The following is an 11389-nucleotide window of genomic DNA, read 5'->3' as shown; positions in this document are numbered from 1 at the left end:
CCAGTCCATTTTATCGGGCACACTGCCTTTCCGTCCCCCCTCACTCTCCCCATCTCCTGGCTGCTTCTGGACGACCAACATGCCTACAGGCCCACTCTCTCCCATCCCGTATCTCTTCTCTATTTCCTGGCTTAGTTCCCAGAGAAGGCTGTCAACAATCTATGTCTCCTCTTCCTTTTCTCTCACCTGCTTCTCTGCTCTCTGCAGTCTGGCTTCAGACCTCATCATTCAACAGAAACTACCTCCTCTCTCTAAACTTACCGATGACCCCTTCATCTCTCACTGCAGTGGCCTTTTCTCAGTCCTCATCCTAAGCGGTAAACTCCAATGACTGGATAGACAGACAACTAGTTTGGCCCTGTCACAGACTCTGACAGAGCCATCTCATGGCCCAAGGGCTCATTTCAGGGAAGCTCTTCCTATTCTCTTTCAGATGTGGAGGGCGATGACAGCCATGGTAAGGAGGCTTCCTCAGATATCTGGCAATACTCCAGAGGGAGCCCAGTTGCCAAGACTTTTCCTTTTCCATTTGTCATGGTAATAACTGGGAAGGGGAATCTGCTCAGCGACAGTAAGAAAGAAAACCACAACTGACATTTTCATAGCACTTTACCACTCAAGTGTTTTCTACATGAGAACTCCTTTGATCTTCACGCCAGCCCTGTGAGTGAGGGGACACAAGAGTTATTGCCTCATTTTACAGAAGAGGACACTGAGGCTCAGAGTAATGGAGTGACCCCTGCACTGGTCACTGGCCATCTGGGGTTTACAACACACCCTTCTTCTATACAGAGAGCTAAGGAAATGTCTCTTACTGGGTTGTTCAACAATGGAATAGAGCACTAAACAGAATTATGACCCCCATCCCTGGAGGTGTTTCAAGTGGGGGCGAGACAACCAGTTAGGATCAGAAGATCAGAAAATTCTGGAGCTGCAAGGAAGCTTAGAGACTATCCATTCCAAGCCTCTCATTTTATAGACAAGGAAACTGAGGACCCCAAGAGATTAAGCGACTTACCCAAGGTCAGAAAGATAGCAAGCACTATCTTTGGCAAAGCTGGGATTCGAATCCAGGGCCCCTTCCACTGCTGCAGGCTGCCTCACTTATTTCTTTGTAGGTGTAATTATCCATATTTTACAGAAGAGGAGCCTGTCCAAGCCATGCTATCTCAGGTCCTCTGGCTTTTCTGAAACGCTATGATTCGCCATCATTGTACTCTTCTCCAAAAGCCCTACATCTTTAGAGAGGAGGGAGAAGGCAGTTCCTAGACTGTCTCTTTTCCCTCTGTTTTCTTTTTAAAAATAAATTTAACTCATTGACGCCTTTGTTTTTATAAAACATTCATTTTTGAAATATATATCTTTTACCCCAGCAAGCTACTTCTTATAGATTAAAAAGAATGTGGAAAAAACCAACTCAGCAAAACTAACTAGATTAGACTATTGGTCATGACTGTGAACCCCAGGTTTGTCTTTACGTTGCTAATTCCACGTACTCCATAGATGTTTCTTAACTGACTGAAAGTGCATGCAGTGTTCTATATCCACAGTCCCCCATCTTCAGTCAAGGGGAGGGAGCAACTCCTCAATTCCTGGCTGATGCCAACCTTGGTTCACATGATTAGAAAGCATTTCTTTTTTGCCTTTCCCATTTGTATTATTATAGGCATTGCGTAAATAGTTTTCCTGGTTCTGCTGATTTTACTCTGTATCAACACATATGAATTTTTCTAAGTTTCTCTGAATTCTTCAATCAGTGTTTCTTATGGTACAGTAATTCTCCATTCCATTCATGTACCACAATTTACTTCACCATTCTCCAATACACAGGCACTGGCTCTGTCCCCAGTTTTAGGTTACCATGAAAAGGGCTGATGTGAACATCTAGGTATACACAGTGAACAATGGGGTTTCAGGGTCAAAGTATATGGACATTTCAGTCCCTTTCTCAGCATAATTCCTAATTGTTTTCTGGAATCGTTGTACCAATTCCCAGCTTAATCAGGGACTATCTTTCACAGTGATTGTCACCTCTGCCAGTCTGTTGGGCATCAGGTAAAAACAGCTGTTTTGATTTCTCTTTATCTTATCATTAACAACTCGGAGTAATCACTGTTAGTTATCTGCAGTTTGACTACTTATCCATTAGCAAATGACTCTTGGTCTCGGGTATTTATTTTAATTTCTTATGTCTCTTGGACAGGAGACCTTCAGCTGAGATGCTAAGATTTTCTTTTCCTAGTGGATGGTTTCACTTCTTATTCTAGCAGGTGCTCGATTTTATTCCTGTTTCATGTAACTGAAATAACCCATTTGATCTTTTGAGATCTTTTCTCTTCCTTGTTTCACTATGAATTCTCCCCTGACCGAGTCGTCTTCTAAGTCTTCACAGCGTGACCTTTCATATTGAGATCCTGTTTCTATTTTGAGCTTACAATGGGATATGATATGAAATTGTTTTAAATCTAATTTCTACACAACTGCCTTCCATTTCCACCATCACTTCTTGCCAAATAGGGAGCTCTTCCTCAAATAAACTGTATTCTTGCATTTACAGAACATTAGTCTATTGAGATGCACTGTTGCCGATTCTTGCTTATTATTAGTCTGCTCCGCTGATTTGATCTAAAAACTTTTTAGCCAGTACCAAACAATTTTGATACATTTTCTAAAAATAAGTCTTAGTTGATATCTTTTATTTTTATATGGTCTGAATTTCCCAATTTATTTCTACTTTCTCAGTTAAGCAAGTCTGACATTAGATTTAATATTCTACACCCACAGTCCCCCACCCCCACAAAGGAGGCAGGGACCTTTTCATGCCTCCTCTCGGGGGCCAAGCTCGGTCACCATAACTTCACAGCGTTCACTGGGGTTGTTTCATTGCTCTTGATCTTTCCATTTACATTGCTGCCCTCACTGTGTCTGCTGTCTTCCTGGTTCTGCTGACTTCACACTGCATCAGTTTGTAAGACTTCTCTGTATTCCTCACCCTTACTGTTTCTGACAGTACAGTAATAGTCCATTCAGTTATGCACTACAATCTGCTGCATCATTCCCCAACTGATGGACATTTGATTTCTTTCTAGTTCTCTGCTTCTACGAATTTCATAGTAAAAATATTTCATTGTATATAAGGCTTTTCTTTTTGTCGCTGACTTCCTTGGAGTATATACTTAATAGTATTGTGTGTCTCTGGGTCAAAGGTGATGTGCTACTCACTTTACTGGTACAATTCCAAACTGCTTTCCAGAATGGCCGGACCAGTTCACACTGCCGCCCCCAGTGTATTTACTGGCGTGCCTAGCTTACCATAGGCCCTCCAGCACTGGTGATGTCCATCTTTTGTCACCTTTGCTAGTCTTTGTGGTTTTGACGATGAACACCTTCATGATAGCATCTGAACTATGGAACTAATATTCTCTCATTAGTCCTTCCCCCAATCTCATTATTTTCCTTGACATTCTAGATCTTTTGTTCCCAAAATGATTTGTTGTTATTTTGTCTAGCTCTATAAAGTATGTACCTCCCCCCCAACTGTCTGATTGCTGTAACACTAAATCTGTAAATTAGGTAGAAATCATATTTTTTAGAATTGTTGTGGCTCAACCATGAATAACAAATGTTCCTTCAATTATTCAAGTCTTTTTTTCATTCTTTAATGAGTACTCTGTTAATTTTATTTCTACAAGTCTTGAATGTGTTTTGGAAGACGGATTCCCAGATAGCAGATGCATTTTGTAGTTATTTTCAATGGGATTTTCCTTTCTATTATTTTCTCCTGAATTTCATTACTGCTATAAAGAAATGCTGACGATACTTTGGGGATTCATTTTGTATTTGGCTCCTTAATTGAAACTGTGTTCTCAATTAGGGCTTTCCCCCCAAATTTCTGGGGTTCTCCAAGTAAATGATCATGTCATCTGCTAACATGGATCCTTTCTCCCTCTTTGCCAACGTTTATGCCTTTAATTTCTTTCTCTTGTCTTACTGCCAATCTAAATGGCATTTCTAGAACTACTCGCAATACTAAGTGGGAAGATGAGTTATCTTTTCTTTACTCATGTGCTTATTGAGAAAGCTTCCATGTTTCCATATTACAAAGAGCGCTAGCTTTAGGTTACATGTCTGTATATATCATATAGAAGAAGGGCCCTTCTATGCCCATGTTTTTGTAGGGTTTAAAGCACGAATGAGTTTTGTACTTTTGTCAAAGGCCTTTTCTTTATCTAGTAGTTAGCCATGTGGTTTTAGATACTTTTGTTTTTAATACTGTTAATGTTTATTGCTTTTCTAATGCTGACCCATCCTCATATTTGTGGTACAAATCCAACTTGGTCATAATGAATACATTTCTAAAAAATATTGCTATTGTCTTTTTGCTAGATCTTATTTAAATTTTTGCATAAAATTCATTGGCCATATATATTGGTCTATCTTCCTTTTTCTCTGCAATTTTTTTGAGTATAACAAAGGCTCCTTTTGAGGTATGGGCTGGCCTTCTGGTAGAATATGATCTCTTTGAGGGCCAGGACTGTCTCACTTTTGTGTTTGTAACTCTCCCGCCCAGCCCAGTGTCTGGTATATAGCAGATGCTTAATAAATGCCCACTGACCAAACATTTGACAGAGTGTCACTGAGTTTCCTTCTAGCACTGACAATTCTGTGAAATAGAATTTTTTTGTACAACGTACCCGGCAAGTGACCTTTAACTTGAAGATCTCTACTGATGGGCAGTCTGCCACGGCCACTTCACAACCCATTTCACTTCTGAACACCTTGGCCTGGTAGGGCCTTCTTCCTCCATTTGCCTCTTTGTGCTTTCTACCCATTGCTTCTAGTTCTGCCTCTCAGCCAAGCAGAATAAGGGGGATCCCTCCTCCAGGTAACAACCCTTAACACAATTACAGACCATCCCTCTAAGAGCTCTCTTTTAGAGGCTAAATATCCCCAGGTCCCTCCACCAGTCCTACTGTGGCATGAACCTAACCATGCCCTTCACCAAACTGGTTTTCCCTCCTCTGGATGTTCTTTACACTTACCAAGGTCCTTCCCAAAATGTGGCCTTTAGACCTGTACCCAAGACTCCAGGTAGCACATAACCAAGCAGCAGTGGCAGAAGGGTGATGACCTTCTTCTACCACCTAGGATCACCTCCTCAGGTTGCTTTCTTGGCTGCCACGTTGCACTACAGAGTCCACTAAAGCCACTAACTTGTTTTCAGAACAGCTGCTCTCTGGCCATCTCTCCCTGTGCTTGTAAAGTCGATTTTTTTCTCATCCAAGTATAAGACTTCAAGTGTAGGCTTATCTGTATTCAATTTCAACTGGTTGGATTTGGTTCAGTGTTCAAATATGACAAGATCTTTTTGAACCCTGCCTCTTATCCAGTGCATTGGCCAACTCTCCCCATTTTGTTTCATTTGCAAATGTGATAAGGTCATTGATAAATATGTTAAATAGCACAGGGCCGAGCATAGCCTTCCAGGCTGCCATTAAACCACCATGAATGACGTCTCCTGCACCTGTTCATTCAGCCAGCGTCTTGTTCAAACGCCTGTAGCTTTTCCATAAACACGGCAGAGAGACGCTTTCAAATGCTTTACTAAAATCTTGATAGCCTCTAAATCGCTGCCCTCATCTGCCAATTTAGTAAATGTCAAAATGGGAAACAGGGTGAGTCAGGCATGACCTATGCTTGATAAAGCCTCCACAATTACTGCTGTTTCTGCATCCCAGGCCACTGCCAGTGGCCTTGGCTTTTGTCTTGACACTGATGACTATGCAACTCTGCTTCACTTAAAATGCAATTCCCATGCAAGCCAAGGCATCATGTCACTGGTTCTCTTTGAAAACAAAGGATGAACGCTACCACCACCACATTCTGGAGTTCTGGCAGGAATCAAAGTCCAGATCACTGGCCTATAGTTGGCAAACTCCCTCCTCTCCCCCTACTAATAGCCATGGCTCAGTCATCATATCTGCCAGTTCTTTTGACACCTGAATATACAGTTACTCTGGCCCAGGTGACTTGAACTCACGAGGGCAGGCAGGTGCTTTCTTACCAGCTCTTTATTTATTTTGGCATATTAAGTTAATACAGAAAGAAAACAAGCCCCATCTGACTGAGTGGCTCTGTCTTCCCTTCCTCCCAGATCACCCTCTTGGCCTTCTTTCCTCCATTGTCTTTCTCCCCAGTGGTACTCCTTGCCACCATAATTTTTGATCCTTGGCTTTCCTTACCTGCTGCAGCTCCTCAATGATACAGGCTTTCTGCTATGTTTATGACAGGCCTGCACCATGCTTCCTGCACGTTTGCTTCCATATCTTCTAAAAAGCTAAGTGGATTAATGAGTTCCCTGTATGCTTCTTCTGTCTCTCTGGATAACTCTCCTTTTTCTAGGTCATTGGAATTGTTTCTCTTTGTGTCTTCAGAAGTTCTTTTTGGGGAAAATTGTCCATCCTTCGTGGGCTGACCTTCTCTTAGAAGTTTAGCTCATGGGATCCCACCTATTCTCTCTCTGGGATTGGCTCTGCCAAAACACAGGGTTCCCAACCATTCCTAACTTTCCTCCCCTTGTGCATCACAAAGGAAGAGTCACTTCCTCTAAAAGGTGCCACCATTCCTACCCCAGTGCCTCTCTTCTCTTTGGTAGTGAAAATCTCGTCCAGAGTAGAATTCCCTCAGTTGGCCCCTCCGCTTTTGGAAGGATGAAATTATCAAGACAAGTCAAGAAATTGTTTGCTCCTTGGCTCTGGACAGAGAGCCCAGGCTCCAGAAGAGAGGGTGACTTGTTACTGCTAAATGCTGTGCTTTTTGGCTGTTTCCTGAACTCCTACTGCTCTGTGATCTGCAGTGTATGCCATACTGTCAAATATCACGCGATTTTTGCAGTGTTCACCCAAGTGCTTGTAACGTGCTTTTCTCCTCTGGTTTCTGGATTTGTACAAATGAGTATATTATCTGCATAAATAACATGACTATGCTCTGATGACCTTAATTCAAGCTCTGGCTCTCCTCCTTGTTTTGAGTTCTGAGGTCTCAGGACCCCAGCTGCAGGGAGCTCCCAAGTATTCCTAGGAAGTGCTGGAAGAACAAGGCAGGGCCATGACTGAGTGAGAAGTAGCATGGTGCAGCAGAAGAGCACTGCACATATCAACGGGATAACCCTGTCAAGTCACTTGTCTCTTATGCCTCAGTTTCTTCATCTGTAAAATGGAGATAATATTTGCACCACAGGCCTCCCAGGGCTAGGCTGGGGAAAGGCCACCCTTCAGGTCCTATAGTAACAGTAGTACTATGACAACCTCATCACAAATTCACAACCTTGTCACCAGACAGACTTAGGGATACTTTTCACTTTGGGGTTCAAAATATAAAGTTTTGAAAATCATCAGGCCCCCATGGGCACATCCCCCAGCCTCCCCTGCTGGGGCCCCACTCACGTACAGGCATGGGGATCTTAGACAGCTCTTTGCCGATACAGTTCTTCATTATGCTCCAGAGGTTAATGTTATAGTTAGGTTTGTTAGGGATGTGCGTCCTCCTCTTGACTTTGGGCGGGACGCCCGGGATGCGTGTGGTGTTCCCAAACACCTGCCAAAGAATCAGAAGGAGGAGCTGGGGACCAAGGCCTCAGCCCGGTCAATAAGGCAGGAAGAAAATTCCGGGAAAACGGTCTCCTTTTTGGTGGTGATGGCTCAGGCCGCCCGGGCAGTGAACAAACATTCTGACCCCTGAGCAGGGCTGGGACTATAGGGGTCCTGCCTCCCTCAGACATCCACTAGGCTCACCCCCTGCAGCTTCTAGCTGCCTTCTGAGCAGGGGTGCTCTAGGCCCATGGTGGAGGCAGCTCCTTTCCCTTTCCCAGATGGAAGTGGCATAATTTGGAAAAGACCACAGAGAAAATTCGAGTGAAGTGCCAATTTCTGTCGCCAGGGTCAAGACATGCCCTGGCTTCTAGCCCACAGACCTTCTGAAGCCTCCCTCATCCACTCCCCCCATCCCTGGGAGTCCATCCTCTCTGGTCCAGGTTACTCACATCATCCTCTGCATTCCAGTCATCCACTGGGCCTGCCTCATTCCCACCTTCAGCAGATCTGTGGAAAACACAAAGGTTAGGTGCTCCTTCTCGGATGGGTGATGGAGCCTTTGGGCTTCGGGCTGGACCAAATGCAGTGCCGTGGTCTGCTTCTCTTCCCCTGCTCCAAACGTTCTGATTTCTCTTGGTGACGCCACATTTTCTCAGAACTGCAGTGAATTCTTCCATCGCCCTTAACCACCACCTCCAATCACTTTACCAACTCTCGTCGAATCTCTCTCCCTGCAGCTGCCCCTTCTTCTCTGGCCCTTGTCTGGGCCTTCATCACTCATGTTCTAGCGCCTGTGCCCTCTCCCCTCTTTGACCCCTCCCCTACTCCTTCCTTAGGGCCCCCGGAGCACTAGGCTGGCACTGCTCTCAAGGCCCCATAGATGGGCTGGCTCCAAATGGATTTTTCCACTCTCATTCCTCATCACTCCTGGTCACATACTCCCTGATACAGTGAAACTGGACTAAGAGTAGTGAGGGCCATAACAATTGTTAGCACTGATATGGTGCTTTAAGGTTGGCAAAGATAAGGAGCCCGAGGCAGGCAGAAGTTAAATGACTGCCAAGGGTCTGAGGTGGGGTTCCTGATGTCAGGTCCAGGGCTCTACCCATTGTGCCACCCATGTCACGGTATGACCTTATCCTAAGGTCCTTCCTGAGCCTCTTTGTCTTTGTGAATTCTTCTTTTCCTGCACGGACCAACTCAGTGCCCCCAGCTCCTGAGAGCTTTCCCTGAACCCCCAGCTGACAATGTTCTCCACCGGCCAAGTGTTCCTAATGCACTCTCTGCCTGGCATTCCACGGATCTCCTTATGTGTCACATCCCACTCCTACCCTTGCCCTTTGGAAATACAAGCTCTTGGAGGGTAGGACCAAAACCATTTTTATTTCTGCATTCCCACACCATAGGAGCACAATGAATGCTTTCGAAAGCTTGTCTTCCAAAAGGAGATGGAAGTGGGGACTACAGATGCGTAATTCTGCATGGGATGCTAGTCTCACTTGACCAGATGTTAGTTTTGCTGACATGCTTCTTCCTTTTCCTTTCTATTCCTGGTCACGAGGGAGACACATTGGGCAGGAGGAAGCAAGGAGATGTAAGAACAAAAAAAAGTCATACTCACTAAATAAGATAAGCCTTGATGAACTGGAATTTGCTTTCCAGCTCTAAAGCCTGTTAACTCTATTGACCATTAACTGGTCTGGGCCTTATCTCACTCTGTATGGATGTCATCATCCTCATCTGTAAAATGAGGAAACTGAGGCCCACAGAGGTAAGCTCACCCACCCAGCGCCACCTAGCAAATGGAAGAGCTGGGACTCAAACACAGGCCCTTTGGATTCCAAGGACTCCTGTCATTTTGCCCCCAGACTTTTGGTGATGGTGATGGGTCTGGGAAAGACAAAATTCTACTGTCCCGGCCACAAGTCCCTGGTCACAACTCTTAACTGACTGAGAGCGAGCCACAAACAGTGATTAAGGACCTTCTCTCTCCCCTCCTTCAAACTGCATGGCATTCAAATGAAAATGTATTCCAAGACTGAAGGTGGATAAGATGCTGAAATTAACTGGTACAAGAACATGGTTAGTGAAAACCCCAGAGGTTTGGGATACAGGAGACTTGGGTTTAGATGTCACTGGCTTTGGGACTGGGGGCAAGTCACTTCCTCTGAGCATCAGTTTCCTCATTTGCAGATGGGGATAACAATGCTTACAGTCTCTTCTTCACTGAACATAAGGAAAGCGCTTTGTCAGCCTTCAAGGGCCCCAGAGAGGTGTGTGCTAAAGGCACACCCGGCAGGGGGGGTGGGTCATATGACCACGCGGTAGACTCACGCTCCATGCTGGTCATACACGTGATTTGAAGGTACCACTGAAGAGCAGCACATGTGGCCAAGGTGTAGAGACCCCCCATCTCAAGGTGATGTGCTAGAGCCGAGATGAAGCACACCTGGGGAGGGCAGCCTGAGCAGCACAGGAAGGCCATCCTGCTCTGGGAAATTTGTGAATGAAATGTCTCCCTTGTGTGGAGCTGAAATCCAACTTGTCTGTCCAAGAAGAATTTCTTCAATCTCCATTTCCTGGAGCAGTCCTCCAGGTCTTTGAAATCAGCTCATCTACTTCTCAAGTACCTCTCCAGGACAAACCTTTTCAGGTCAGCAAACAGTAGGAAGGGCTGATAACATGACAGGTGCTGGGAGGCAAGGCTGAGAAGGGCCCAGAGCCTGTCCTTTAAGAAGTTATGGTTCTACTGGAGAGACAGCTAGGTGGGATGGAGAGAGAGCCCTACTCCTGGACTCGGGAAGACCCCAATTCTAACCCTGCCCCAGACACGGACTAGCTGGGTAACAACCATCAGCATCATCATGTTATGATCACCCTTACTGTTAGCTCTGTACAAAATCCCAGGGGTTGACAGTGGCTATTTTAAACACTGAATACACAAGCCCCTTCATCTCTATGGGTGAAGCAACTCTGGCCACGAAGGCTTGCCCAGGGGAGGCCTGGACCTGAAGTGGGCAGGCATGGAGGAGACTTCAGACATCTAGCTTAACCTCTCTAGGGTACAATGGAGGACTTGGAAGTCAGCAAGGGGGGTGGGATCTGCCCAAGGTCACACTCACAGCTAGGCCTCCTGAATTCAAACCCATGTAACCACGTTTTGGAGATCCCTTTCTTGGGCTCCAGCTTGTGAACCTCCCGGGGGCAGGGATGGTGTCTGGCCTCATCACTGGGCTATGTATAGATGAGGCACTTAATCCTGTTTATGAGACAAAGCAATGAATGAATGAATACTGGGCACCAAGAGCTAGGCCAGGGAAGATAAAATGGGGACTCCCATTCTTTGTAAGGATATAACAGATGCCTCACAACCACCCTGGAGCTAGGCAGCTGGAGGATTATTGCCCCTTTCCATAGATGATGGAATTCAGGTCTTTGAATTCTGAACCAAAAGACAAGGAGACATGAGAGTTCAGAGGAAAGGCGACTTCTTGTGAGGGATCACAGAAGGCTTCATGAATCTGGACACTGAAGAATGGGAGAAATCTCAATGGGTGGACATGGAGGAGTGGGTTGGTGGGAGGACTTCCATCTCTTGGCCTTCTCCAATGTCCTTGGGTCCTCGCGATTTTAATTCTCTCCTTGCTCTAGACCACAACCTTAGAACCAAGAGTCTGGAAGAGCCAAGCTAGAAGGAGCTCCTGGACCACCAGAGTGTTTGCAGTTTAGCGACACTCCCTTCCCCAACCTCAATCCCATTTTTAACATGAAGAAACGTGATGCTGTGAAGTTAACTT

At 45.3% G+C, this 11389-nt stretch overlaps 1 protein-coding gene across 1 annotated transcript in view; it reads right to left on the bottom strand.

The window, feature by feature from the left end:
• The window catches only part of OSBP2 (oxysterol binding protein 2), a 277980-nt gene that overhangs the window by 20185 nt on the left and 246406 nt on the right, over positions 1-11389 (bottom strand). The window contains 2 exon segments of the mRNA XM_020996548.2: positions 7450-7596; positions 8042-8099. Coding sequence (XP_020852207.2) covers positions 7450-7596; positions 8042-8099 — 205 coding nt within the window.

This window comes from Phascolarctos cinereus, unplaced genomic scaffold (assembly GCF_003287225.1).
Source record: "Phascolarctos cinereus isolate Bilbo 61053 unplaced genomic scaffold, phaCin_HiC Scaffold_4;HRSCAF=312, whole genome shotgun sequence".
In the NCBI taxonomy this organism is placed as follows: Eukaryota; Metazoa; Chordata; class Mammalia; order Diprotodontia; family Phascolarctidae; genus Phascolarctos; species Phascolarctos cinereus.
Note: the sequence above shows the minus strand (reverse complement) of the source record. Positions and strands in the feature narration are given on the sequence as shown.